This window comes from Channa argus, chromosome 14, assembly GCF_033026475.1.
Source record: "Channa argus isolate prfri chromosome 14, Channa argus male v1.0, whole genome shotgun sequence".
In the NCBI taxonomy this organism is placed as follows: domain Eukaryota; kingdom Metazoa; phylum Chordata; class Actinopteri; order Anabantiformes; family Channidae; genus Channa; species Channa argus.
In genome coordinates this window covers 7,536,798-7,563,536 of record NC_090210.1, presented here as the reverse complement: position 1 = coordinate 7,563,536, position 26,739 = coordinate 7,536,798, and the positions used below count along the sequence as shown (strand labels likewise).

General features: G+C 40.3%; 2 protein-coding genes across 2 annotated transcripts; both read left to right on the top strand.

Annotated features, from left to right (window-relative positions):
- The first annotated feature begins 1,919 nt into the window (after window positions 1-1,919).
- LOC137098528 (segment polarity protein dishevelled homolog DVL-3-like) lies at window positions 1,920-14,927 on the top strand. The gene is made up of 15 exons (XM_067474833.1): window positions 1,920-2,505; window positions 4,224-4,293; window positions 6,381-6,496; window positions 7,035-7,147; window positions 7,595-7,730; window positions 8,237-8,327; window positions 8,451-8,520; window positions 8,681-8,820; window positions 9,254-9,330; window positions 9,510-9,577; window positions 9,673-9,822; window positions 11,294-11,425; window positions 12,101-12,268; window positions 12,426-12,629; window positions 13,658-14,927. The coding sequence occupies exons 1-15, from the start codon at window positions 2,345-2,347 to the stop codon at window positions 14,014-14,016; spliced, it is 2,055 nt and encodes a 684-aa protein (XP_067330934.1). The 5' UTR covers window positions 1,920-2,344; the 3' UTR covers window positions 14,017-14,927.
- A 718-nt stretch (window positions 14,928-15,645) lies between these two features.
- Window positions 15,646-26,689, top strand: LOC137098812 (AP-2 complex subunit mu-A-like). The gene is made up of 13 exons (XM_067475433.1): window positions 15,646-15,806; window positions 17,235-17,356; window positions 21,374-21,639; window positions 21,880-21,962; window positions 22,379-22,384; window positions 22,592-22,727; window positions 23,188-23,332; window positions 23,626-23,643; window positions 24,157-24,276; window positions 24,361-24,496; window positions 24,661-24,758; window positions 24,976-25,087; window positions 25,575-26,689. Exons 2-13 carry the CDS (start codon window positions 17,283-17,285, stop codon window positions 25,707-25,709), a joined length of 1,329 nt encoding a protein of 442 aa, XP_067331534.1. The 5' UTR covers window positions 15,646-15,806; window positions 17,235-17,282; the 3' UTR covers window positions 25,710-26,689.
- The last annotated feature ends 50 nt before the right edge of the window (window positions 26,690-26,739 follow it).

Below are 26,739 nucleotides of genomic sequence, written 5' to 3'. Positions count from 1 at the left end.
GATATCTGTTGTACAGTACAAAATAACATAACTGATAAAGTTGCATTCTGTTTAGACCTGCCAGTGGGAGAGTTTACTCAGTGTAGGCAATCCATACCATGCCCAAACACATTTGAACCCCAAAGTCCAGTTTGTTTGACGAGAGTGAGCACTCTGCCCCATTTGAAAAGGTGGGTTCAGGCATAGTACAAGACAACTGTGAGTAGTGTCAATACAACCTAACTGTACACTGGCTCACTATCAAACATAAACAGAGCTACTTGTAATTTATTGCACATTTTTATGGAATAAAGATTTAGCTTGGTATACATGAAGCTGTTTGAGAGTAGCCTAAAAATAAGACTATCATGATTGTGTGTAGTAGTGTAGTATCAATTTCAATATGTTCATCACATACAATTGCTTCAGCAGGTATACAAAGACCTGTTTTGTCATCAATGCACATGTGTGTGCAATATGTTTGCATATACAGTGAAAACCCAAAACTAGAATCTTACATTTACAAAACAATTCATACTCTTTGCCAATCTATGTTAATCTAAAATTGTGCTGAGGCATAGAGCAGGGCAATGTAATAAACTTAGGAGGACAGTGACATCCATATATGTCCCCTTTGATTTGTACCTGCTGCACAAAATAACAAAATTCAATACCTGAAGGGCCAGAAATAGCAGTTTAATTCATTTAAAACTAAATCCACAACACATAATAGTAGGCAGAAAGCATAGGGGCCTTAAATCTTTTTAAAGCCACTGTATAGGATTATTATAGAGATGCTCATGTCAGTGCAACCCTCTAGATATAATTTAACTGTAAATTAAGGGTCCACAATTAATTGTTTAACTCGTGACATTGGTAATGCATACATTTAAAAAAAAAATGTGCAATAGGTTGATGCTGGATTTTATGACAACTATGCTTGAAAATAATTCAGACATTTAAAAGTGATCAGAAACAACACAGGCCATAAATGGTAACAGATTAACCCTCTGCTCAGGTTGGGTCAGATTAATGACCTTATGAGCCTATTAATAAAGTGGCGACAGGGTCATTACTGTGCCCCAAAGGTGCAATTAATCCAAACTTTGTGAGTAAGCTCTGTACATGTTAATACAATCCTGATTAGAGGTGTAAACTGATGTATTAAGTGAAAAAATGCCACACAGGAGTTGTGGGTTTAGTAAGCATATGTGGGGTATTACTTGGTTTTATTGTACTAATTAAAATGCCAAAAGAACATTTCCATTTTGCTTGTGTGTTACAGTGGCTATGCTCTTTCATGAAGTAAAGGTAGAGTGACTTCACCAATTTTCAACTACCCTCTGACTTCTGTATTCTCTGCTTATAGCTGAAAAACTCCTCCATATGACATCACCCATAGAAGTTTTTCATAATTAGGAGCTCAGATGATGTCATCTGGAAAAGCTCTGGAAAAGTAGGTTAACCATGATTATAAACTACATAGAATATTCAATGACTTAAAATAGTTTAAACTAAACGTCATCTGGAGGCATATTTCAGATATTAGTAAAGAGATATTTTAACATAGGGAAGTCAAAAGGAAGTTTAATGTTATTTATTTACATGTACTACCCAAACTAGAATAAAAAAAGCAAATTCAAAATCAGTGGAGGCGTCCTTTAAGAAATCTAAACCAAACTGTAAGAAATAAACTGGCAAGGGCATCACATAATGTTCTGGACCCGTGTGGGGTCATGAAGAGCCCCCCCCTCCCCCCCCCCTCCCCCCCCCCCCTCCTCCCCCCTCCCTCCCCCCCCCCCCTCCTCCCCCCTCCTCCCCCCCTCCTCCGCGTCGCCCGTACGACCGCCTCTGCTGACGTACACTGCAGCAGGTTTGTCCCGGGAACGTTGTAACTCTCCTCCTTGCCTGTGGAGGGCGCCTCTCTGAGAGGCTTGGGTGATTTGGGGCACGTTCGTGTGCAAAGTGTCGAGCTTGGCAGCTAGCGACCAGAGAGAACCGACCCTTTGAGATTGTTTGTCTTTATAGCGTTTCCACATAGTTTACAGTTATTTCTAATTATTATTAACGTGTTGGAGGTTAAATGCAAATAAGAACGGACGATTCAGTTTTCGGAAGGTGTTAAGACCATTGGTGGAGGAGCAAGGGGCTTTTTTGGGGGGGATTAGAAAGACATACGCAACGTTAGCGAGCTGGAGTAGAACAGAGAGAACCGGGGATACGCAGCGACTCGGTCAGCCAAGGAGAGCCGGGAGGACCACGGCACAGCCGCCGCCAGCGCAACGGGGAGTCGGGGCCCGAGAGGGAGCCTGCCAGGCCCTCGGCTTAATGCACCCTGCCTGCCTCGCCTTAGCCACAGTCCGAGATGGGGGAGACCAAAATTATCTACCACCTCGACGACCAGGAGACGCCGTATCTGGTGAAACTGTCCGTACCGGCGGACAAAGTCACTCTGGCAGACTTCAAAAATGTCCTCAAGAAACCAAATTACAAGTTTTTCTTCAAATCTATGGACGATGACTTCGGGTAACTTAAAGGGTTCACTGTGTTTAATATCAACACAACACAACACAACAGTCCCGGGTCACTGCGTTAGTGCAGCTAGATTACCATTAACTTCAGTTGGTGCCTCATCCAGCTGGCTTGTCATCGGGGCTAATGTCACCTGGCTGGCCATCATTAGCTAGCTACTTCCATTGCAGTTCCTTTGTTAGCTGCTAGCGGCGTTAGCAGGTCTGTTCAGCGTCCCGACCCCGTTTGTTTACATTGCTGGTGGGTGGTGGAGCTAGCTAATGCGTCTTGTGCCTCGACTTCGTCTGACCAAGTTTGGTGTTTGTCAGATTCAGGAGCGCTAGAGGAAGTGCTGGATAACATTTGACTTATTTCGGATAACACTTTAAGTTCTATACTTTGACAATCGCCAGTTACTAACGTTACTACTGTTAGCAGCTGTCTAATGTATAGAAGGCTTCTGCTAACAGGCTAATGTCATAATCTAAACGGCCACTTTCAGTCAGAGTCCAGCAGGCCCCTGCTGTTGTTGTCTATTAGCCGAGGAATGCAGAGTTGGACGCAGGAATGCCCAGTTCATCACTCTGGCAGCTTTATGGGCATGTCCTTTTGTGCTAAAACATGGCTGGAAGTGGACGTTTTATGTCCTTCCTCAAAGTGCCTTCATTAGTGCAAAAGGGGGAAAGCTCCTTTTTTAAAGCAGGTTTCCAGAGTTGTTTTTGGTTAAACTCAAACCAGGGTGTGGCAGCAACTTTTCAAAGTTTTAAAGTGGGGAAGAAATGTTTTAAGATGTTACACAGATGTTAATTTTGTAAAGACTACAGGGGTAGTAGTTCTTTACATAAACTACTGAAGGTTGTAAATTGTCAGACTGGAATTCAGAGGCCATGTATAAAAATACTGACAGACTATCACTGGTCCTTCTTTATTGAGAGGCACAACTAATCCTGTCATGACCAGCAGACTGAGACACTTACTAAATATTTGCCTGATTTGTCTTCTGGACTGACACAGTGTTGTTAAGGTACCCTCTGACATTTGTGGATTGATTGCTGAGTTTGCAGAGAATGCACTCAATTGAACTGGTTAAAAGCATATGGGCAGAAATACTTTTGCCAAGGAAATTATTGCATGTCTTTTGTAAATTTCAGAGACAAGACCTTTCCTTTTTAGCAGCCTTTGATGTACTGACAGACTTTAAGAATAGTGAATATATTTCATGTGAACACATTGTCCTCTTTGGACTGAATTTCCATATCTGTGCACTTAGTCTCTGGCATGCAGTTAAGTTAGTTGTTTCCCAAAAAATTCTGGGATTTTGTTGAATGCTGCCAATGGGTCTATATGAATAAGGCTGTAAAACTTTTATTGACACATCTCACATGCTAAATAGTCCAATTTGCATTAAACTAGACTGATAAGTTGCATTTTATAATTTATTAGAATACTGACAGCGACAAAACACCAAAGGAATAGGTTTGGATTGTTAACTGTTTGTCATAACACAATAATCAGTACTGATATTCTTCATAGGAAATGCATTTTGTTTGCAGGCAGTGTGTAAACAGTAACAGTGCACTTGGTAAATCAGGTTTGATCACCCCAGTTGTGTCTTGTCAGATGGATGTACTGCCCACCACCATTGTCTCTAAATGCAGCCTCGTGTTTAATTGCCATGAGTGTTTTTTGTGTTGGTTAAGATTTACTGAAGCAAAAATGTGTTCACTTTACAGTGTGGTAAAAGAGGAAATATCTGATGACAACGCTAAGCTGCCCTGTTTTAATGGACGTGTGGTGTCATGGGTAAGTTAAACATGCACCCTGGAGTAAATTCTTTAATAAGTTTATTTGTTGTTATGTGTGTGTCTCTGTTTATTATATTTGTGTGGCGAAGTGGCTGTGTCGCTGCTTTGTGCGTGAATATAGAATAATGATTTCCATCTGTTGGCCAGTGACCACAACCATAAACATGTGCATGATAATAGCTTAATGAGACAATGATTCAAAAAGGAGCAGCAGACACACGCATGCACCATGTTTTTTTTGTTTTTTTTTAATTTCCTTGTTTGCAAATCATCCACAGCGGTTCAAACATGCTATTCAGCACAAGCCAAATCTATATATATTTACCTGCACGTAGTTTCTGAGCAATAACTACTGTCTCCACATACATCTTTTGCAAAGCCTCCCTTCCAAAATTTTTTGACACTGAAATTTTATTTAGATCAAGTAAAATCCCTGGAGGGGTGGCCTGGGGGATCAGTGGTAGAGCATTGGGTTGGGATGCAGAAGGCCGCAGGTTAGAATCCCACCCCATCAGGTGTGGCGCGAACCCAGATAAAAAGAAATAAACATGGGAGGTGTAAAAATTCATGCCAAAGATGCTGTGGTGATGCTCCTGAAAGGACAAGCTGAAAGCCGTTGATCAAGTGAAATCACTGGAGGGGTGGCCTGGGGGATCAGAGGTAGGAATCATAGGATAGGAGGAAAATGGCTAATAACAAAGAGCCTCACTGCATTACATCTAACAAGAAGAGTGAGAGAGTGTCCTGTGGCTTAATGTGAGATGCAGTTTGTTCATTTAATATGGCACGATGTTAATTATAGTGTTTTTAAATTGCTTGATTGTATAATCCAGTTTGCTTGGCTCGATGTGTCTCTCTGTTGTGGTCATTTTTGTTAGACTGTGTGTAGATATGGTTGGTTGTGGTTCAACCCCCATTCTTCCCTTTTTAAGTGTGTTTTTTTTTTTTTATATCTGTTCAGGGTTGTTAAAATGTTCCATATACAGTACAATGAAATGTTATTTCTGTTACAGTGTGCATTTGTTTATCTTCACTCTTCATCTGTTGTTTCAATGACCTGTCTGATTATTCTCTTGGGTCTAAGGGCCTGGCTGACCCTGAAGGGCAGCACCCTGAATCAGCCCTGTTGTACTTTTGTCAGCTGACTGATTGTTTAGCACCTCAACTGTCCTACAAATCAAATTTACTTTTAACTTACTTTATTGTCCACCCATCCATTATCTAAACCACCTATCTGTTTAATGGTAATGAAAAAAGATGTTTCTTGAATAGTGGTCATAAATAGTCCTGCTATGACATTAAAATGAAGGAATTTTGTGTTTTTCCACGTTGGTAATTAAATGTAAGTAACTAATAGTGGTGACAGTTTCACTATATTTTGTTTTCTTTTAAACCTGTTTGTTTTTTCTTTCATTTCTAACATTGACAACAGCCAGAGTGCTGCAGAAGTTAACATCCACAGCAGAATATTAAAAAAAAAAAGTGTGAAGCAGACAAATGCTCACATGAATGCATTAGAAAAAAGATACAGATGGAAATGTAAGTCAAATTTGCTGTCAAGTTCAAATTTACCAGTGATATACTTTTCCCTGAAAACTCAGTCTTGGTCCATTAGAGCCAACTTTTTCCCACATTTTTGTAACTTGGGCAACACTGTCATGTAGACAAACCACAAGTTCTGGCACAGGCTTTTTGTTTCTTAAGTCTTTGAATCCACAGCTGGTTGTGTATAACTTTGCTCTCTCAGCAGGAAATTATTACGCAAATTTTTACATTTATGGACACATTTTAGTTTCTAAATACAGGAACTTTGAAGCAGTTTTTGTACCCCACTTGATCTATTAGGAAATTGAGCAGCTGTTTCATTATCTACCCATGGTTTATTTGCCATCACCAAATGTTTGGTAGCTTTTAGGCAGTGTCGACACCATCAACATATACCATTAACCTCCTGAGTAATATTTAGTGTAAACACAGAAGTGCTCTCATGTGGGGCTGCTGCCCTCTTGTTCCATGTCTTTTTGTGTATTCTTTCCACTCAGTGTTTGTCTTGTCCCTCTGACTGGCCCAACTCTATGTTCACAGTTGGTCTCAGGAGATGGAGCTCACACAGATGCAGGCTCAGTTGCAGACAGCATAGAGCCAGCACCCCCTTTGGAGAGAACCGGGGGCATTGGAGACTCGAGGCCACCTTCCTACCAGTCAGTAGACCCTTTTTTTTTTTGGCTAAGTGTGTGAGTTTTGAATGGGTCCTTTTTGTTCATTTTAATGTTAAAAAAAAAATCACCTGTTATAGTTATTTTATTCAGCTATCTATTGAAAAAGCGACACAGAAAGGCTGCAATTGGCATGTAGATTTGAGCCACAGACACTCTAGCTGTCAGGCGACAGAGCTAACCACTCTAGTTATTTTATTATACATTTATTAAAAAGTCTAGCGCTTGTTATTTTCACATCTGTGAGCACAGTGGGCTTGGCCTGCTATTAAAGCATAGTGTAAATTGTGTAGAAGACACACAAGAATAATAAACATTTCCTGCCAGATGTTGAAGTACCGAGTGCAACCTGAACAGCACTGAGCCAGAGAAAGCTTTGTACTCAGTACAGTTTGTAACGTGATTATAACCAGACACGTTTACTATAAACATTTGTTTAAGTGGAAATTTTGAAAATTTTAACTGTCCTGATAACGATGCAGTGTAACTCTACCAGTTTTTAACACTTGTTATCTGTCCGAAGTGGGAAAGCCACAAGTGGTCGGGACAGTTTGGACAATGACACAGAGACCGGCTCCATTGTGTCGCAGAGGAGAGAGAGGGAGAGGCCGCGACGCAAACACACTAACGACCACGGTTAGAATATAATAATTTTGGTTTTTCTTATTCTCTATGGATAAGGTGTATTTTCATAATTTTCACAACTCATATCAGTTATCTGGCAGTGATCACCAGATTGAGTCTCCTAAAAAGGAACAAATTAAAAGTTTTACTGTATGTACAGTGATGGAAGATATGCATCTGCTGTTTACAACTATCATAGTTTCTATGAACTTGTAAGCATCTTAGGCTTGTACAGAGATTTCATCACTGTAGTATGTGTAGTCACGCTAGTGGATGTCATGTGGCTTAAAAAATTCATGCCAGCACGCTCCGCTGTGGCGAAAGCTGGAAGCCAATGAAGGTACTGTATAGTTAGAATGTATTATGTGTAAATGTGCTAAGGCACTTGTGTGATTTGTGGGAGTCGTGTGTCATGCTGTATATGTGTAATCCATGAATGTAATGTTGTCTTCGCTACAGGTGGGAGGCAAAACGGCTACTCATCACGAGCCATGGGACGTGGGGGTCCAGAGTACGACAGCTGCTCATCCTTTATGAGCAGCGAGTTGGAGTCCACTTCCTGCTTTGATTCAGAAGATGATGATGCAACCAGCAGGTCAGATGTTCTGTGTGTCCTTCAGCTTGTTAATAAGCACAGTTTCCGATGAGAAAATGGAAGAGGCTTGGGGAATGCATCGACGATTACAGTTAATGGGTGTTTACAGAGATTAGTACATTCTAAATGTCTGGTGGGTTTTGTGGTTACCCCCCGAGTTTGTCCCCCAGGAATCATTCAAATATCTGCAACCCACTTCAGAGATTGTCCTGGTCTTAGTCTTCAGGCATCCTCCAGGTTTAAGCTGGTTCTTACTCCTGGTCAGTATTAGATTTATTATGGAAACAGTATTTAAAGTCTTATTAAGTACAGTAGAGTAATATTTCACATTTAGGCAAATAACATGGCCCAATAATGCCTCCTTCAAGTATTTTCAATTATTTTAATGATCTTTTTCTTTTTTTAAAGTAGAAACAATGTTGGGTATTAGCTCACATATAGCTATATTTGTGTTTGTATGTCTGTGCAATGCTTTCAAAATATTTTTGGCTACTACTTCTATTCAGGTTTAGCAGCTCTACTGAACAGAGCTCCTCTCGTCTTATGAGAAGACACCGCCGTCGCAGACGGAAACCCAAGGCCTCTAATATGGACAGGGTGAAAATACACACATAAAACATAGAATGTACATTTTATTTAAAATGTCTTGTAGTTTTAGTTTTATTCTTCCACTTCACATTTTTTTGTCTACCCTCTGCATTTCTGTGTTCTTCCCTCTAGTCTTCATCATTCAGCAGCATCACAGACTCCACCATGTCTCTGAACATCATCACTGTCACTCTTAACATGGGTAAGTCAAGAAATCCTTTGACATTACAGGAGAACTTGCGCTTGTAACTAATTTAGTTCTATATGATTCAGGTTGCAACTAATTGTTTTTTAATTTTATTTTCTTTGGTACTGTTTCTCTTCAGTCGTGAATAAACATTGTGTGTTCTCTTCCACCTCAGAGAAGTACAACTTCTTAGGCATCAGTATTGTTGGTCAGAGTAATGAGAGGGGAGATGGAGGCATCTACATTGGTTCTATCATGAAGGGAGGAGCAGTGGCTGCAGATGGACGCATAGAGCCTGGGGACATGCTCCTGCAGGTGGGTGTCTGCGTTTAACACACACGCTCACTCACAGAATGAAAAATGTGTGTTGGTGCGTAACTTGGACCTGGACCAGGAAAATGTGTGTTTAGCTAGTTGAATGTTGTTTTTGCCTTCAGTGTCAGCCCCTGCAGTGAAAAGGAAGGACTTGGTAATGTGAGAGAAATCAAAGGTTTTACTAAGCAGAAGAGTGTGTGACAAATTCTAGGTGCAATTTTCTTCCAATCCATTACTCTTTTCCCTTTTCCAGTCACATTTTATTAAGTTTAAAAATAGTTTCATTGCTTAGCAAGGTCGACGAATGTACTGGACCTAGGTTTCCTCCCATTAACCACACTCCCATTATTATTCTTAATTTAAAAACCTGTCGCACCCAATGTTTAAACACTGCTTAAAACAAATCTTTTATTGTTATAATTTATCCCTGTAGGTAAACGATATCAACTTTGAAAATATGAGCAATGATGATGCAGTTCGCGTGCTAAGGGACATTGTGCACAAACCAGGGTAAGCATACGGGCATACAGTATTTTACGAGCATCTACTTTCACATCAACTAACCGTATAACATTTATGCATCGCAGTAAATCTAGACTTCATGTAAATTTAAACCCAAGACTTGTGCGACGTATTTTAGGTCGGTGTTAATTGTCAATGTGTAAACGTGTTTTTGTGTTTAACACCAGGCCCATTACTTTGACTGTGGCCAAATGCTGGGACCCAAACCCTCGGAGCTGTTTTGCTCTGCCAAGAAGTGAGCGTTTTTTTCATCTTCCTTTTTTCATTCAGTTACGTTTGGTTGGATGAGATCACCAACTCTAGCTGCCTTCTACGTGTTTCACTTAACAGGCGAGCCAATCCGACCCATTGACCCGGCTGCCTGGGTGTCCCACACAGCAGCCATGACTGGTGTATACCCTGCGTATGGAATGAGTCCGTCTATGAGCACTGTCACCTCTACCAGCTCCTCCATCAGCAGCTCTATTCCTGAGACTGAAAGTGAGTCACATCACCCCCTGCAGCTGCTTGTTGTGGCTTGTCAACAAGGCACAATTTACCCAACTACAGTCACTGTTTTCAAACCACTTTCATTTTGTCTCCACATAGTCCTTTTGCTTTGGGTTTCTTCTTTATACTTTGTTTATATTATATTTACATCTGATTCCTGATATTCTGTCAATGAAGGCTCTCAAGAAATAACAGTGAACATTCACAATATTATGATAAGAGGTGCAAATTCTCCAGGGTTGACCTCGTGTTAGTAAATCTCTGTTAAGTGTGGCCCTGCAGTTTCACAGCATTCCTGTGACCATTCTCCCCATTCCAGCTGTTTATTGCGTTCGGCTTTCATCTCCCCTGTAATCTTTGGTAAGGCAGTAATGTTATTTTTTTCTTTCTGGAGGAGATTCTTTCCCCCCTGACCAAGTTGATATGATTCACATTTTTGGAGAATTTCCCTTCCAGTCAGAACATAAATTTCACTCAGCCATGTGAAAATCCATATCAATTCCAAACTTAAAAGCCTAAATCACTAACACTAGGTATTTCTTCGCCACCTTGCTTTCCTAGCTCTATTATTATAGTGTAATGGTCCATTTTTCATAACCTTTGGAAAACAGGCCAATTGTATTGATGTTAGGATGCATTTCAAGTTTAGCTACAGCAAAGCTTAAAAGCAGAAAAAAAATCCAGGATTCTAAAATGTCAGTGCCAGAGTTCAGGTTGGGTGTCGGTCCATCAGAATCCATATATAATGAAATGTAACTACCCCAAAGGTAGCATGTTGCAGAAAGTGTAAGAGTGACTGCGTTCTGACAACAACTAGCAAGTTAATATGTTACTAGGGCTAATAAATATATAATTTCAAAATATTACATATGATATATGTACAGTACTTTCACCAAAAGATGTTTACACCCTTGCACTTGTTTTATTACTATTCGGACAGGGGATTCTGTAAAATAAAGGAAGTCACTGATTGAAGGGGAGATACATGAGACAGTTAAGAGGAAGTGACTAGAAATAAATTTAACACTTCATCAAAATATGTAGTCAATGAAACTCAGATGATATATTTTTTATAATAGTGTTCCAGGGAGGACGTAAAATTCATTACGATGAGGTTTTTGTTGGGGTTTTATCAAAACCAGCACAGTTTTAGTCCAGTTCAAACAAAGATCAACCCTGATTTGGTCTGATTTATGATCAGGCCAGGACAGGCATCAAATTACAGTCCAGACCACAGGAAACCAAATATTATTTGTGGCAAACTCCAAAACACGCTAATATGTTTTAAAGCTGAGCAGTACTCAGCTGTTATTTCATGTAAATGTGCAGGAAACAAAACAGAATGGGACTCAAAAGTTTTATACATTAAAATGGGCTCAGTGGCAAATGCCACAGACAGATTTTACCAAAGACAATTGAGCTCCTGTGTTAATTCGTACATGTCACCTCTCATCTCTTCCAGGATTCGATGATTTCCACCTCTCTATCCACAGCGACATGGCAACAGTTGCTAAAGCCATGGCCTGCCCAGAGTCGGGTCTGGAAGTGCGGGACAGGATGTGGCTCAAGATAACCATCGCTAATGCTTTTATTGGTACGTCTGTCAAAGCAAGGAGCACTGTATTTTCAGTTCACTTTGAAGTACAGGATTGTCAGTGTTTAAGTTCAGATTACTTCAGTCAGACATAGTGACTTTTCATTAAAAGAAGTGACTAACAACCTGAATAATCCATTAATACATTTTGTCTTGACAGTAAAAATTATGTAGGTTTGATATAGATAAAAGCAGTTCTTTCTCAGTGTTTTAAGAAAACTGAGAAACTATGCCCTGTTCAAGTAGGTTTCCATATGTGAATCTAATAGAACATTTTCTTGGAGTATTTTAAAGTTGGAAATAAAGCAACACAACATCTTTAGTAAAGAGCAGCTGAAATGACTCATCAGTGAAGTATGGCAGAACCTCTTTCCTCAGATTTGGGCAAAAGCGGTGTCATCCATGATAAATTGATCTGTAATCAGAAATATGGAATGGAAAAATGGAATCTCAATAATCCTGCGTGTACAGACTGGTCTTGTAGTTGGTTTTTAATTGTGCCTTTCAATGTGGTTTAGTCATGTTTGTTTTTCAACTCAGTTTTATATACTGCTTTTGATTCAAATCATCTTGCATTATTCTGTAAAATTAAATAGTCATAGAATATGAGGTTATTAATTTTACTGTTTTAAAGTGTGACTTTGTATCTAAACATTTGGGTACTTGTCTCCTCAGGTTCTGATGTGGTGGACTGGCTTTTCCATCATGTGGAAGGCTTCTCGGATCGCCGTGAAGCCCGCAAATATGCCAGCAACCTGCTGAAGGCTGGCTACATCCGGCACACGGTCAACAAGATAACCTTCTCTGAACAGTGCTACTATGTCTTTGGTGACCTCTGTGGCAGTAAGTATACACTCTGGTCTTCGGTTTGCTAAGATCTCTTTGGAGTGTCAGCAGTAAAGACATGTATCGCCAAGTTGGTTAACTTGAGTCTCGATGTCCTGACACATTCAACTTGTGAAGGAGCTGTTTTGAAGGACATATGCTCTGTCTTCTTCAGACATGACTCACCTGTCTCTTCATGACCATGATGGTTCCAGTGGAGGAGCCTCAGATCAGGACACTTTACCACCTCTGCCTCACCCTGGGGCAGCCCCGTGGCCCATGCCCCTGCCTTACCAGTTCCCCATCCCTCACCCTTATGACCTGCCACAGCCCTTCCATGGGGGCCCAGGTGCCGGCAGTGCAGGAAGCCAGCACAGTGGTAAGTGCAGTAACACTAGTCTGTTTGTGTGTGTGATTCAGACATGAAACAATATTAATGCCATGTTCAAAATAAAGTAAAATAAATAAATATAATGATGCCTGCTGCTTGTTAAAGAATAAAGTTTGGTTATATGTTTTCATGGTGAAAATAGTATTGGTAAAACAGTTGTATATTGCTTAACTTAACAGAACATTAACAACCACTTACAAGCCTGCACGAGATGTTGGTCCTGTACTTCTTTCATTTAGCATAGTTCTTGAAGGACAGTCTAGTTCTTTTGAAGAGTGAAAAATATTCCTCCCAACAGTTTCAAAGCAGCCATATTTACATTTTCTGTTTGTATATTTAACCTTTGTGGAAATGGAAAACCAGACCTTGGGGTTTTAGGAGCAGTTTGTTTAGGGAATGGAGATATTTACTGACCAACAACAGCTGGCTGGCCCCACTGGCTGCACACAACATGTCAGACATCCTGTATTCATTTTGGTGAATAGTTTACAAGCTAACAAGATACAACATGTAAAGAACACTGCTAAAGACTTGCTGTAAGTTTTGTGGTGTCGCGTTTAATGAAGGCAACATTTTCCCTTGCTTCTAATATTTGTACAATGCAGGAATAATATTCCACGCTTCTGTTTTGCTAATGGACACAAAGTCTAAATTGATACGAATACTTTTCTGTCTGTAAATTCGATGGTACATATTAGAGCAAGCATCCCATAAAAACAGTTTAAAGGCTTTAAATTCATCAGTCTGCAGTCTGTGGTAGTAAAATTAAAACATGTAATGGCTGAGGTGTTTTGCCTGTGAAAGGCAGTGATTTCTCGATGACCATGTCTGTTAGTCATGCAGCTCTCCTGAGACTTTCCCTCAAACTGGGCCAGTGCTGACTGCTTCACTTTACTGGCATCCAGATGGGAGTGAGGCTCATGTAGGCCACACAGATTTGATTTAAAAAAAAAGTGCATGATTTGTTTCCGTGTCACTAATGAGACTAATCACTGTCTTTTCTTTTCTATCTACAGGAAGCAGTGGTTCAAACTGCAGCAAGAATGAAGGTCGGAAATCTGGTGGCAGTGGCAGTGAATCTGAGATCCGAAGCCACCGAGCTCCAAGCGAGCGTTCAGTGGCTCCCCCTAGTGAGCGAAGCATACGTAGCTCTGTCAGCCACCGTAGTGCCAACTCTCACTCAATAGCTTATGGGCCTGGGCTTGTTTATGGCCCCCCTGGCCTGCCCCCACAGCCTCCACATCTGTCTACAGCTGCACCTGGTGCCCCACCAGGCAGAGAGCTCGTCTCGGTGCCCCCTGAGCTTACCGCGTCACGCCAGTCTCTGCGCATGGCAGTGGGCAATGCCGGAGAATTCTTTGTTGATGTGATGTGATGCAATGTGGCTTGTTGGCCAATAACAGAGTAGCAGATTGAGCTTTCTCATGTCATTGTATGAGTGAGAAGCACAGTATGACATGGACAGGGAGCAGGGAGGATTGCAAAAGCTATAACCCAAGGCCTTGATTCCACTTTGCCAAAAGTCTAAATGGAACCAATTCTGTTGAATATACAGTTCTTCTCTTGTGCTTTTTTTCCTAATAGTAGTGGTCATACTTTCTTCAGTGAAGAAACCCCCTCGCTCCACATGGAACCAAAGCGCCTTTCTCATTTTCTGCTCCTGTGGGGAAGAATTTGTTTGAGAACAAAGAGCAAGAGAAAGGGGGAAGGCCATGGAAATGGGCAGATGGGGCAGATGGGGAAGATGACTCAGCGCTTTTCTACATAGATGTTTTTCATTTGTTCTACTTCGCACTCCTCTCCTTATCTAACAGTCTCTGTCCTCCCCCACCCCTGTCCACGTCAAAACTGAGAAAAAGAAGCCTCTTCCCTCCTTCTGTTCTTTCAGCTCCCATTTGCTGACCTCTAACTAGAGAAAAAAGAAAGCAGAATTGAACACTAACTGTTAACCTTATTCTGACTTTAAATAATGTTTGCTTGAGAGAAAGAAATTGAAATAATTGTATGTAGTACAGGAGAATCAATCTTTACTGTAAGAATGAATTTGTTTTATTATATAGGTAGTTGTTCAAAACTAGTTTCAATTTTCAACGCTAAACATAAGCATCCAGCTTAAGAGTCATTTTTACACTACACAGCTGCATTTTCATCTATTAACCAGAGCATTTTCAGACTCTGTCTTGTGATAATGTATAGTGGAAAATTTTTTCTTACCATGTCTTTCACACTACTCTTTTTATCAAGGAAAAATGTCTTTTTATTTATAAATATAGTTTTATGACTTAACTTTGCTGCCCTGTGTTATGTTTTCATTGAAGTGTGTGCATGTTTTTTTCCCCTATGGTACCCAAGGTCATATTTGCATTTTAAAGCAGTGGATTCCAGACTGTCCAGGAGCAGGAATGTTATGGTTGGGCAATCTGGTGAACAGATGTGTGTGTGTGTGTGTGTGTGTGTGAGTGTGTGTGTGTGTGAGTGTGTGTGTGTGTGTGTGAGTGTGTGTGTGAGAGATCAGCCAGTGAGTGACCCAATGCAAAATGTTTTCTGTGGTTAGGGTTATTAATTCAACTTGGACAAAAAAAATCTCATGGACTCCACAGGATAGAGTGAAACAAGACCATCCACACTATTACTTTAAAGGAAAAACATGAAATAACGTCTTAATTTAGAAATTATTATAAAGTTATTAATTATTAACATAATTCCAAATGGGAAGTCAGTTTTCTTGCCCCCTTTCACGTAAGGTCCATCCCTGGAGTTACTACTAACTCCGAAATAACTTCCAGTAGATAGAAATATTTTATTACGTACTTGGATTCAATCAAACATGCTTCAATATCCATTATATAATGGGGAGAAGCCCACTACTACACACTTTACCAGTTTTGAACTACCATAAAATAAGCAATAATTGACCAGCAGTCTGTGGAACTTATCACAAGCAGGCCTGGGTGCGGTTTACACAGCGCTCCAGCCGCGCCTTTTCCTGTCAGCAGAACGGCTGTTCGTAAGGACGGCGGGTCAGCTGACAGTTATCTGAGGACCAGGAGGAAGGAGCAGAATTAGCGGGTGTGTGTGGAGTGGGAGCCTGCTGGATCCTGGCATAAGCTATCAGAGGCCGTAAGACGGCGAACGCAAACTGGTGGCGTGTGTGAAACAACTAGGGTAAGATCCCAAGCGTCGAAATTGTTAAATGTTTCTGGTCAAAATGATTAACTGTAGCGTTAGCCCGGTGGTCATCACGGTGAGCCGGTGAAAAGACTTGATCCGTGGGCGATGCTAACATTAGCATCAGTTCCGCTTGCCTTAGCTAATATCAAGCTAGCAGCGGCAGCCAATATGAAAACGGAAGATGAGCGCTTCTTTTTTCGAAATAGAAGCTTGTAGTGTGATTTTTCTTTTTGTCGATTTATGACCATTTAGTTGAGGTCCCAGGGCCAGTCCATTTAGAGTTTCATTTTGTTATTTGTAAGCTGTCGATAGAAATAGTGTTGCATGTTAAATGGACGTCAAAATGTCGGATTTTATTTTCGCAGGAAGTCCATTTATAACTGTTGTCGGCTCGACGCCGCTTCGCTTTACATCACCGCCAGCTAGCCTGCTAACGTAAGCTAAATTGGCTAGCTATCTCTCACTCGGTCTATTCCATCACTTTAAAATGTGAATGAAGGTCAGGCCTCCATCAGTGCTGTAGTCTTTAACGCGAATGATTGATGTGTAGATTATAATTAAAAGTGTCTCTCGTCGATTGCAATGGAAATGTAGAAAATATTTAAAATTTATGAACATGGCCCTAGTGAGCAGACATCTTGACTTGGGCCATTAAAAAGGCGATTACACTGGTTCAGGTCTTGGACGCTTTTCATTCGGTCACGACTCTGCAGTGGCCTTATGGTGAAGTTATTTTAATAATCTTGGGATTACATTGATTTTGTACGTCGTCCAAGCACCGTGTATTTAAGCTGTCCGGCCTCTGTCTTCGAGGAATTTTAAGCACGTCCTTGATCCCCCGATTTTTAGAACCTTTGACCTCGAATAAAAAGCATTGTAAAATAAACTCCTTAGCTGGTCTATTATTTGTCTGCACAGTCTCTGGATGAATTTGATTGTCTTCATGTTTTGTTCTTACTTTACATTTCATGTATAGGCTGATCAGACCCAGACAGGCTCTGGCAGTCAAATTTAACCCAGTAAAACCCAGTAAGAGCAACAGATTTCTAACTGTCACCTGGTGGCATCCTGCTTTACACCGGTGAACGCTAATCTTTTCTTAATCTTTAAAAGCAAACTGGGACTGGACTCTGTTGGTATCCAATGTTGTAGCAATCTTTGATTTCTGTTATGTGCACACACATACATAACCTCAGTCACCATAGTGGTGCAGCTGCAGGGTATATTGAACTGGCAGTAGAGTTTTGTGTGTGTGTGTGAAGGAGTGAGAGGGAAAGGACTAAAAAAGCAGATGTAAGGGACAAACGCCTCCCTGTTGAGTTGGTCACTCGCTTGTCACTTGTCACTGCTTTTACTTCACTATCACAACCTTTTTCCTTTTCCTGCTTCCTTCCTGAAATGTTTTGCTCTATCTTTTCTCAGGCGGCGTTTGGTTCCACCATGGCCTGTTGGGACTGAGAAGCACCCACAATGATTGGAGGACTGTTTATCTACAACCACAAGGGGGAGGTCCTCATCTCCCGGGTCTACCGAGATGACATTGGGTATGTTTCACAGGAGCTATGGAGCTTTAATATTGACTTGAACGTAAGATTTTTGGGTGACTCATCACTGTCTCTCTTCCTAGCTCAGAATTTCACATTTGTCTTGTTCAGTTATTGCTGCTGATGTGTTTGAAAGAAAAACTAATGTTGAATACATTTGGGATGATATCACAAATTGAGATTGCGTATATCTACAAATGACTATCTAAATGCACACATTTATGAATATGAAACATTGAATGAGAACATGCAGTGATTTAATTTTTTTTCTTTTAATTTTTCCTCCCCCGATAAATTAATTACAGGAAAAGCCACATAGTTAAAAAAATATGCACACAAAATTATGTTCTTTGCTCTTTTGTGTTGGATGGGATAATGAAGATTAGGGGTAGTTGTTTAAAAATCTTCTCCAAATTGCCCTTGCAATTACTGTTACCATGTGTATAAGAGGTAGTGATCGGGCACATCAAAGAAATCACAAATTATTGATTCCAAATAAAATGATACATTTGCTTCTATTTTATAATTTTCCAGGTTCGTTAAAAGAAATGTTGCTGTTGGAAGATCACTGTCAAACTGAATTTATTCATTTACATTCTGACTCTCACATCACTACACAAATGCAGCCAGAGAATTTTCAGTTATGAATGAGGTACATTTCTCCTATCTTTCGCAATTACACGTAAATAAAGTTGTGTCAAAGAAATAGGTTTTGCTTGAGTTAGCATGGAGGGACAGGGAATTGCCTGCTTGGAAAAGTTTTTACAAGGTGTGTGTGTGTAAAGACTTATATCTAGGTAAAATAAAAGAGCAGCGGCAGGAGCCCCAGAGTAGACTTCTCGAAGTTACATTTACATTGTCACACATCAATGGCTTTATTGTGGATGCACATTTCTCAGTGCGATCAAAAAAATGCAGTATGTGTTCTAACATCTGTCTTTTTTTTTTTTTTTTTTGCCTTTCTGTATGTCTTCTTCCCCTTTTCTCTTCTTGTTTTTGTTACAATTTTTTGTCAATTTCAAACCTTGAAATTTAGCAAAAACAGAACCCAGTCAATTTGTAGTTGGAGGTTATGCAAGAGAAAAGTTTAAAGAAATCCTGTGTAACTTGTTTACTTTTCACGTGTTCCAAGGTTCTTGTTGCACTTGTACTGTTCTTACTTTAAAAATAGTGCAGAGTTTATACATATAATATCAGTTGGACATGCAGTTTTGGGGCCAGTCAGGATTCACTTTTATTTTTTCAGAAATGTTTCACCTCCATCTTTCAGCACTGTATCCAAGCTACCCTGCCTACATATTACAACTTTTCAATTTTCTTGACGACCTCATCTTTCATCAGTTGCGTGTACCCAATAGAAAAGCCTGCTGAATATGGTTTTATGTGTCGATCTACATGGTCTAGTCAACATCCACCTTTTCTAATTCACATCTCAGTCAGTTTGAAGAGATAACGTATTAACAACATCCAGGATTTGTCATTTGATCTTAAATTTAGCAAAAACCGAACCCAAGTCTCTATTATTAAACCCAGCTATCATCTGCGATGTGTATGCAGTCACATTTAGTGTTTGGATTGAGGTTAGAGTCAATGTTTTCCACAATGTACACGATTCTAGCTGTCTTGTAGATTTACACAGTGATGGTTGGCAGCTGGTAGGTTATTTTGTACACCGTGTTATACACGTGTTGTACAATTTACAGCAGCAGGGAGTAACATTTTCAAAAATAATCTTACAGTTGAATCAACTTCTCAAAAACAAACCGTGGACATTATCACCTTTAGGAAGGAGTATGCACAAAGTTTTCAGGACGTTTTCAGACCCCCCCACACTTTTTAAAAATGTGTGTTCTCAAAAGTGTAGTATCAGTTGGCAACATAAAAAAAAATAAAAATCCAAAAGTGAAGGTGGTGTGAAAACTTTCTGAATGCTCTGTATTACAGGTCTGGTGGTTTAGACTGCACATGGTTTAGGCATGTCTGCATACTATACTTGAAGCTCATGTACTTCCCAATGCTAAGTATATGAATATGCAGCTGGTGCACTGGGTCAGTAAGTTATCTTCATTTAAAGACTGTAAGCATTTTTGGACTTTAATACGTGTTCCGCTGTAGTTGTTGGATTCGATGCACCCCAAAATAATTGTAAAGCCCGTGGACTTCAGAGCTGCCTAGTGTGGGACGTTGCATTTTCAGCGCGAGTTTGGTCTGTTTGATTTAGATAAATCCAAGGTTCGCAGATTTGTTTAAAAGACAAACAGACTTGCATGCATACGTGTACCAAAGAATAGCATGGTTTGCATATTAAAAAGAGAACTGAAATTGAATTCTGAGTTTCATATCCAGAAAATATATAAATCAAGGATAATCTTCATTTTGTGGAACTGTTATTGGGTTGAATGCTAGAGATTTAGACTTAATGTTCAGCGGGAAAATCGGACAACACTTGTATTTTTGTTGTCAATGCGATCAGCTTTATTGACAGCAATCACATCAGTTGTCCTTGTTAATTGTTCCTGTAATAACCCGACCCATTATGTTACTCTAATGCTTGCAGGGTATGTGCTGAAATGTTGTTGTCAACGGTGTAAAACTAGTTATTCAGAAACATTGGGATACGGTTATAGTCTGTAATGCAGCGTTTGTTTTTTGCCAAATATGTAATTAGGCTGTTATGGAGTAGTACAGATTAGTTAATTGGAACTTGCCAGGCTGTTTTGAATATAACAACATGGATTAAAGAGCAATATAACACTGCTAACCTTTCCAAACACTTGCTTAAACACCACATTAGTCACATGATGCACGAAAATGTCTTGTGCATTTTTGTCTCTCCTCTCTTCATACGTTTTTTTCCCTCTGTATCACCATTTTCCTCCATCTTTCCATCTTGGCCCCTGTAGGAATAGGTAAGAAGTTCCAACGTATCGAGCATGACTCTTCCCTCTAATGGCCACCATCCAGTGGCCTCCTAACCCTGACTCCCTAAACTGCATGCCAACTGATTCCATAGCCAGCTACATCTACGCATGAGAAACCTGTCCTAATAATGCAGCGGTAAATAAACCAGCGGCTACTGAAATACATGAGAGAACCAATAAAAGCAGAAGAATCCAGCTGCTACCTGAGCCCTTCCATGAATATTGGTTCTCATTATTGGCATCGCCAGTGTCTAAGCATGTAGACTAATAATGTCCTCATCTGTTGTTTTTGCCCTGCTTTTCCTTTTTTTTTTCATTCAGAAATGAGGAGAATCAGTAAATCATCACTCTGACAGATGGTTGTAATGTTTACATTGTAATGCTTCTGTTACTTGTGTTATGTTCTAAATCTACAAAGATATATGCACTTGTGCTTTCCTTATGTTTTGGTTTACAGCCTTGGATTAAACCTGTAGATGTTCTCAGGGATTTCTAAGTAGGATTTGGTATTCTTGTCAGGACGTGCTGCATCCTCTGCACTGAGCCCGGTCATTAACCCACATGAATCTATGCTGCAATCCCCCAAAGCATCTTGGAAATGACTAAAGTAGACTGAATTAAGTTTTTTGTTGATGTCTTTTCTTTCTCCCTAAAAATATATAATACACCCAAATACAGATCGTATTTAGATCATGCATGGTTTAAAACAAGGTCTGAAATCTTTGGGTGTCAACCTATACTCAGAGCTTTCCCTCTCCCTCCAGGTAATTCTCTGTATTTACACAAAACAACACTCCTTTTCCTCCCCCTAAATGCACCAGCTTCAGGTGTACTTTTTTTAGCTGATGGGAAAATGTTTGGACAGTTGTTTGTTCCTTGAAGTGCGTGGTTATATTGTTGAGGTCTGTGTATGTTGTCCAGTGCCAAACTGGATTTCAAGCTCTAGTAGCATTTTCACATGATGTCACAGGGTGGGATACTGTCAACAGCAGCCTCACATTATGCAAAATCCTTCAACAATTGTCAACCCCTCGCTCAAATGCCGCTTTCTCTCTCCTTTTTTCTGTTTCTCCCATCTTGCTTCACCACATCCCAGGCGTAATGCAGTGGACGCGTTTCGTGTGAACGTGATCCACGCTCGCCAGCAGGTGCGATCCCCGGTGACCAACATTGCCCGCACCAGCTTCTTCCATGTCAAGCGTTCGAACATCTGGTTGGCAGCTGTCACCAAGCAGAATGTCAATGCCGCCATGGTGTTCGAGTTCCTTTACAAGATGTGTGACGTAATGACGGCCTACTTTGGCAAGATCAGTGAGGAAAACATCAAGAACAACTTTGTGCTGATCTACGAGCTGTTGGATGGTAGGACATGATGATTGTCATGTGATTTGTGTGTGAAACAAATTTCATTATGCTGGAATATCTGACATATAAACGATAAAGTGACCAAGGTTCATTAGCTGGATCCTTCTGGGGCGTCAACCTGTCAGATTTCTCTCTGTCAGTGGTGGATCGTTCTAGTTCTAGTGGTTTCCTAGTTCTTCCTCTCACCTATCTTCGCTATAGGTTATTTATATTTCTGTTTGCTGTTGGTTCATGCAGAGATCCTGGACTTTGGTTACCCCCAGAACTCAGAGACAGGAGCTCTGAAGACATTCATCACCCAGCAGGGCATTAAGGGACAGGTCAGTGAGTTTACACTTTCACCTTATGATGAAATGTTTGTTGATAGAACGTGTACGTGGCTTAAGATAACAGTCATGCAATAAACCCCTTCGCTAAGCTTAGACTGTTTGAATTGAAATATATCTAGTTGGTTTCACTAGTCTCAGCTGGACATTATGTAAATAATATAGAAGCAAAAAGTGATGCAGGCAGCAAACATTATTGAAATTGACTTACAAATTTGAATCTGAACCTCCTCTGGTGTGTGTGTGTGTGTGTGTATGTTCCTATATATTTATGCAGGAACATACTGGATTCACAAATGCTTCCAATGTTATGACTTGTTTGTGGGAATAATTAAACATTTCTAAATATGCATTTGTTTTTTTCTCTGATCTTTTCTCCCATCTGCGGTCATGGACACATCATAAATCAGCACCAGGTAATAAATGGCTTGTTGCAATATTAGCTCAGTAATGTTAATATAAGTAATAAGTATATTTTTTTAATCCCCACCTCTGTATTGCTAATGGTTCCCATTCACCTCAACCTTTTTTTTTTTTTTTTTTTTTTAATAATTTCCTTTTTTGTCAGTTTTCCATCTCTTCTTTTTAGCAGCAGTAAAATGGTTTCTCTCCCTGTCCCCCAGACAAAAGAGGAGCAGTCTCAGATCACCAGCCAGGTGACCGGCCAGATTGGCTGGCGTCGAGAAGGCATCAAGTATCGACGCAATGAGCTTTTCCTGGACGTACTGGAGAGCGTCAACCTGCTCATGTCACCACAAGGTCTGTTTTATGTGCTAACCAGTTTATAAAGGTATAGTTGACACCACCTCGACCAATAATTAGTCCAACCAGTAGTCAACATTGATCAACATTCTTCCTCAGCCGATGGGTGTTTTCATTTTTATTTATTTGTGTTTTTTCCCTTAGTTATTTTAGATTTCCAGGATTGAATTTGAGTTCATTGTTGACTTCAGCAAAACAGATTCACAGGTTTATGGATTGTTCTGGGGCTTTTGAGCACATCTTACACACACCTTACTCAGCAGATGAGGAAGTTTACACATAGTTATCTCCTGTATCTTGAACATTTTTGATAGTATCTTTCCTCCTCATTTTACTTTTGGTTTGTAGGTTACAGAATTAAGCTGCACAAAATGTGAAAAAATCGGTTTATGTATTTTGTGGTCTGGCCAATTTTAGACTTAATTCATCATCATCATTTTTTCCCATTTCTGTCCAGGCCAGGTCCTGAGCGCCCATGTGTCAGGCCGAGTAGTGATGAAGAGCTATCTGAGTGGGATGCCCGAGTGTAAATTTGGCATGAACGACAAGATTGTTATTGACAAGCAGGGCAAGGGAGGAGCATCTGATGATGCAGGGAAGAGGTGAGACAGTGCACAAAGCACGCTTTGATCAAGTCGACAATCTTTTGACAAGTGAGGCCACTCTTTAAAAAATTGAGCTTCAGTTTCTTCTTTTTATTAATTTGGCCTATAAAACGCAGACAAGGAAATTCATTGAGTTAAAATGAGGCCACCTTGTCTGTGGGCCCCCTGTCTGCTTTTCTGTGCTGTCTTGTTGTTAAACAAGACAGGTTGTACATTTGTATTTTTACTTTCTTTCCTTTGGATGCATCTCTCCTTTCTTTCCCTCTCTTTTTCTATGTGCTGTACCTCAGTGATTTAGGGGGAGGAAGGTACTGTACTGACAAGTGTCCTCACCCTCTGCTACCTCAACACACACACACACCCCTGTCTTGTCTAAGCCCTTTAGCACATTAAAAATATGTACATCTCATGTGCTGTTGCCCCCTACACACTCAACCCAAATCAAAAATGCCTTGTTAAGTTCTCATTGTTTTGCCTGGTGGTTGTTTCCCTCTTGGCCATAAAATGGTCAATTATTTTGTTATTCTACATGTCCCTGCTTGACTTTTCAACCTTTACCCCAAACACCTAACCAATATTGTAATTTATTTGCCGAATAGCATCATTAACCTCAACTAGTTTCACATCTTAGCACTAGCAGATGTGTCCTTACATGTACTTGTATGTTGATCTTTTTTTTGTTAATGCGGATATGAATTGAGGGAGGGCATTATTTTCGAGCTTTGGGGGATGATGATGCTTTTTAACATTTGATTAAGATTTATATATTGGCCTAATGCTCCACTTATGTCTCTATCTGATGTGTTTTTTTCTCCTGACAGCGGGAAGCAGTCCATTGCCATCGATGACTGCACTTTCCACCAGTGTGTGCGCCTCAGCAAGTTTGACTCAGAGCGTAGCATCAGCTTTATTCCCCCTGATGGAGAGTATGAGCTCATGAGGTCAGTAGATTGAAGTTGTGGAAAGCTTTATAAATGATCAAATTCAAATAAGACTACAGGTTTTTGTCACTCTCCTTCGTGCAGGTATCGCACCACTAAAGACATTATTCTGCCGTTCCGAGTAATTCCTCTGGTCAGGGAGGTGGGTCGCACTAAACTGGAGGTTAAGGTGGTCATCAAGTCCAATTTCAAACCCTCACTGCTGGCTCAGAAGATCGAGGTGAGCAAATTACAAACGAGGTCATTTTCTTCACATTACAGCACAACAGATTGAAAATGTCCAGAACAATATCAGACATTTTAGAACATCCTTTTGCCAATTTGTTATAAGTTTGATATGCACTTCAACATTAAAGTGTTTGCATATTTCCATCATATCTGCAGGTGCGTATCCCAACGCCTCTAAACACCAGTGGTGTGCAGGTGATTTGTATGAAGGGAAAAGCCAAGTACAAGGCCAGTGAGAACGCCATCGTCTGGAAGTGAGTAGCGGCTGTGTTTGTGTATTCGTGAAACATGAGCACTTCTTTTTATAAGCCAAGTTAATTATTTCTTCTCACTTGCCTCGTAATTTTGTTATACACACACTTTGTCCTCCGGATATTTGAATCTTATGTACTTGTATGTATGCATGTTTGTAATTAGGCATTCTGTTTATGAAACCTTTTATGAGACTGGTTGTGTGTGCTTGTTTTGTAGGATCAAACGCATGGCTGGGATGAAGGAGTCTCAGATCAGTGCCGAGATTGAGCTGCTGCCCACCAACGATAAGAAAAAATGGGCCAGGCCTCCCATCTCTATGAACTTTGAGGTCAGAATACATTAAAATTTGAATAGTTCACTGCCTTCCTGTCAGTGACACACACACACACACACACACACACACTGTCATATCACAGTTCAGGCTTCAGGTAAAATGTGAGACAGCTTGTTCTAACTACCTCACTGATCTAAAGACGTGCTTAAGATTGTCCTAAATCGAGTGCACATGTTAAATTGGTTTGTTAAATTGCAGACAAATCAGCTATGATACATTTGTTTTATTGAGGTATTCTGTTTGCTAAAGACACGGCTGAACAGAACTTACTTGAACTTGTACACTGCTGGCAGCGAAATAAATGGACCGTGAGGTAAATTTAATCCCAGTATCACACGCAAATCACAAACTGCCAGTGTTTGTGTACATGGTTCCTGGTCAGAGCTGGCTTAGTTTTTCACACTCCCAAGTAAGAACCAGCAGCCTACAGCACACAACATGCCCCGACACACCTAAACATTTTCTTCCCTCATCTCTGCAGGTTCCTTTTGCACCGTCTGGTCTGAAGGTGCGCTACTTGAAGGTATTTGAGTCCAAGCTCAACTACAGTGACCACGATGTCATCAAATGGGTGCGGTACATCGGCCGCTCGGGCATCTATGAAACACGCTGCTAAATTTAAACTCCCCCGGGCAGCGAACTGACCACTTTATCTGTCCTGTTAAGATTTTTTTCTTCTCCCTTCAGTCCTTATAGCTTTTCTCATAACACTTCCACAACCCTGTTCCCTTCCTAACTAGTTGTTGGAGACTGAATTTACATCGTTAAAAAAAGTCAATATGGTATAATGCACAGATATATGCAAAATGTGAACCATTGTATCGTATGTATCTCGTAGTGATGAGTAAACCTGTAAACCAACTGGTGTCTGAAAGAGTAAGACAAGTGATGCAGGAGGGGACCAGGGGGAGAGGACAGGAAGCACCTTTGGTGTCTATAAGGGTTGCTCTGTTGTTTATTCAGTGTTACTGTTACACTACCTACTCTCCAGTTACTTTAGATGTTCTAGAGTTATCCCTTGTAGCTGTGGTGGTTTATAATGAATCCTGATTTAGGTTCTGTAGAACTTGAGTCGCAGTAGTCTACCCTTCATGCTGAGATGCATTGTCTGTCTGTATTGTGAACAGATTTATATTTGATCTGTGTTTTTGAGAATGGTTGTTTGAGAACTTAATACTTTCTCTGCCACTTAATAGAAAGGAAGAGTGTTTGTCAACTTAAGTCTCTTACTGGTGGTTGGGAAAGAATTCACACTTACTGAGTTGTTTTGTATAGTGTTTCTGTCCCATCATATTCCACTACTACTTTTACCAGCATTTTCAGAGAGTAAAGTCAAAGTAAAGCTAAGAACACAAGGGAACATACCAGACAGTTTTGAGGTTTAATCATCATTTTTACTGGGAGTTGTGACTCACGTTTCCTAAACGTTAAGCTCTTACATCAACTCTGTCACAATATTTCAACTCAAATCAGGCTCTGAAAGTGTTTACGGCTTGGTGAGGTCTCCCCCTGGTGTTTGCCTTGTCACTGTCTGCTTCTTCATGTTTGTGGCCCTGGTGATCATTCTGTCCAATAAAATCAGACTATGTAACCAACCCCCCTTCACCCTGTGTGTTTGATATTTTGACGCAAGTTCTATTGTTTGA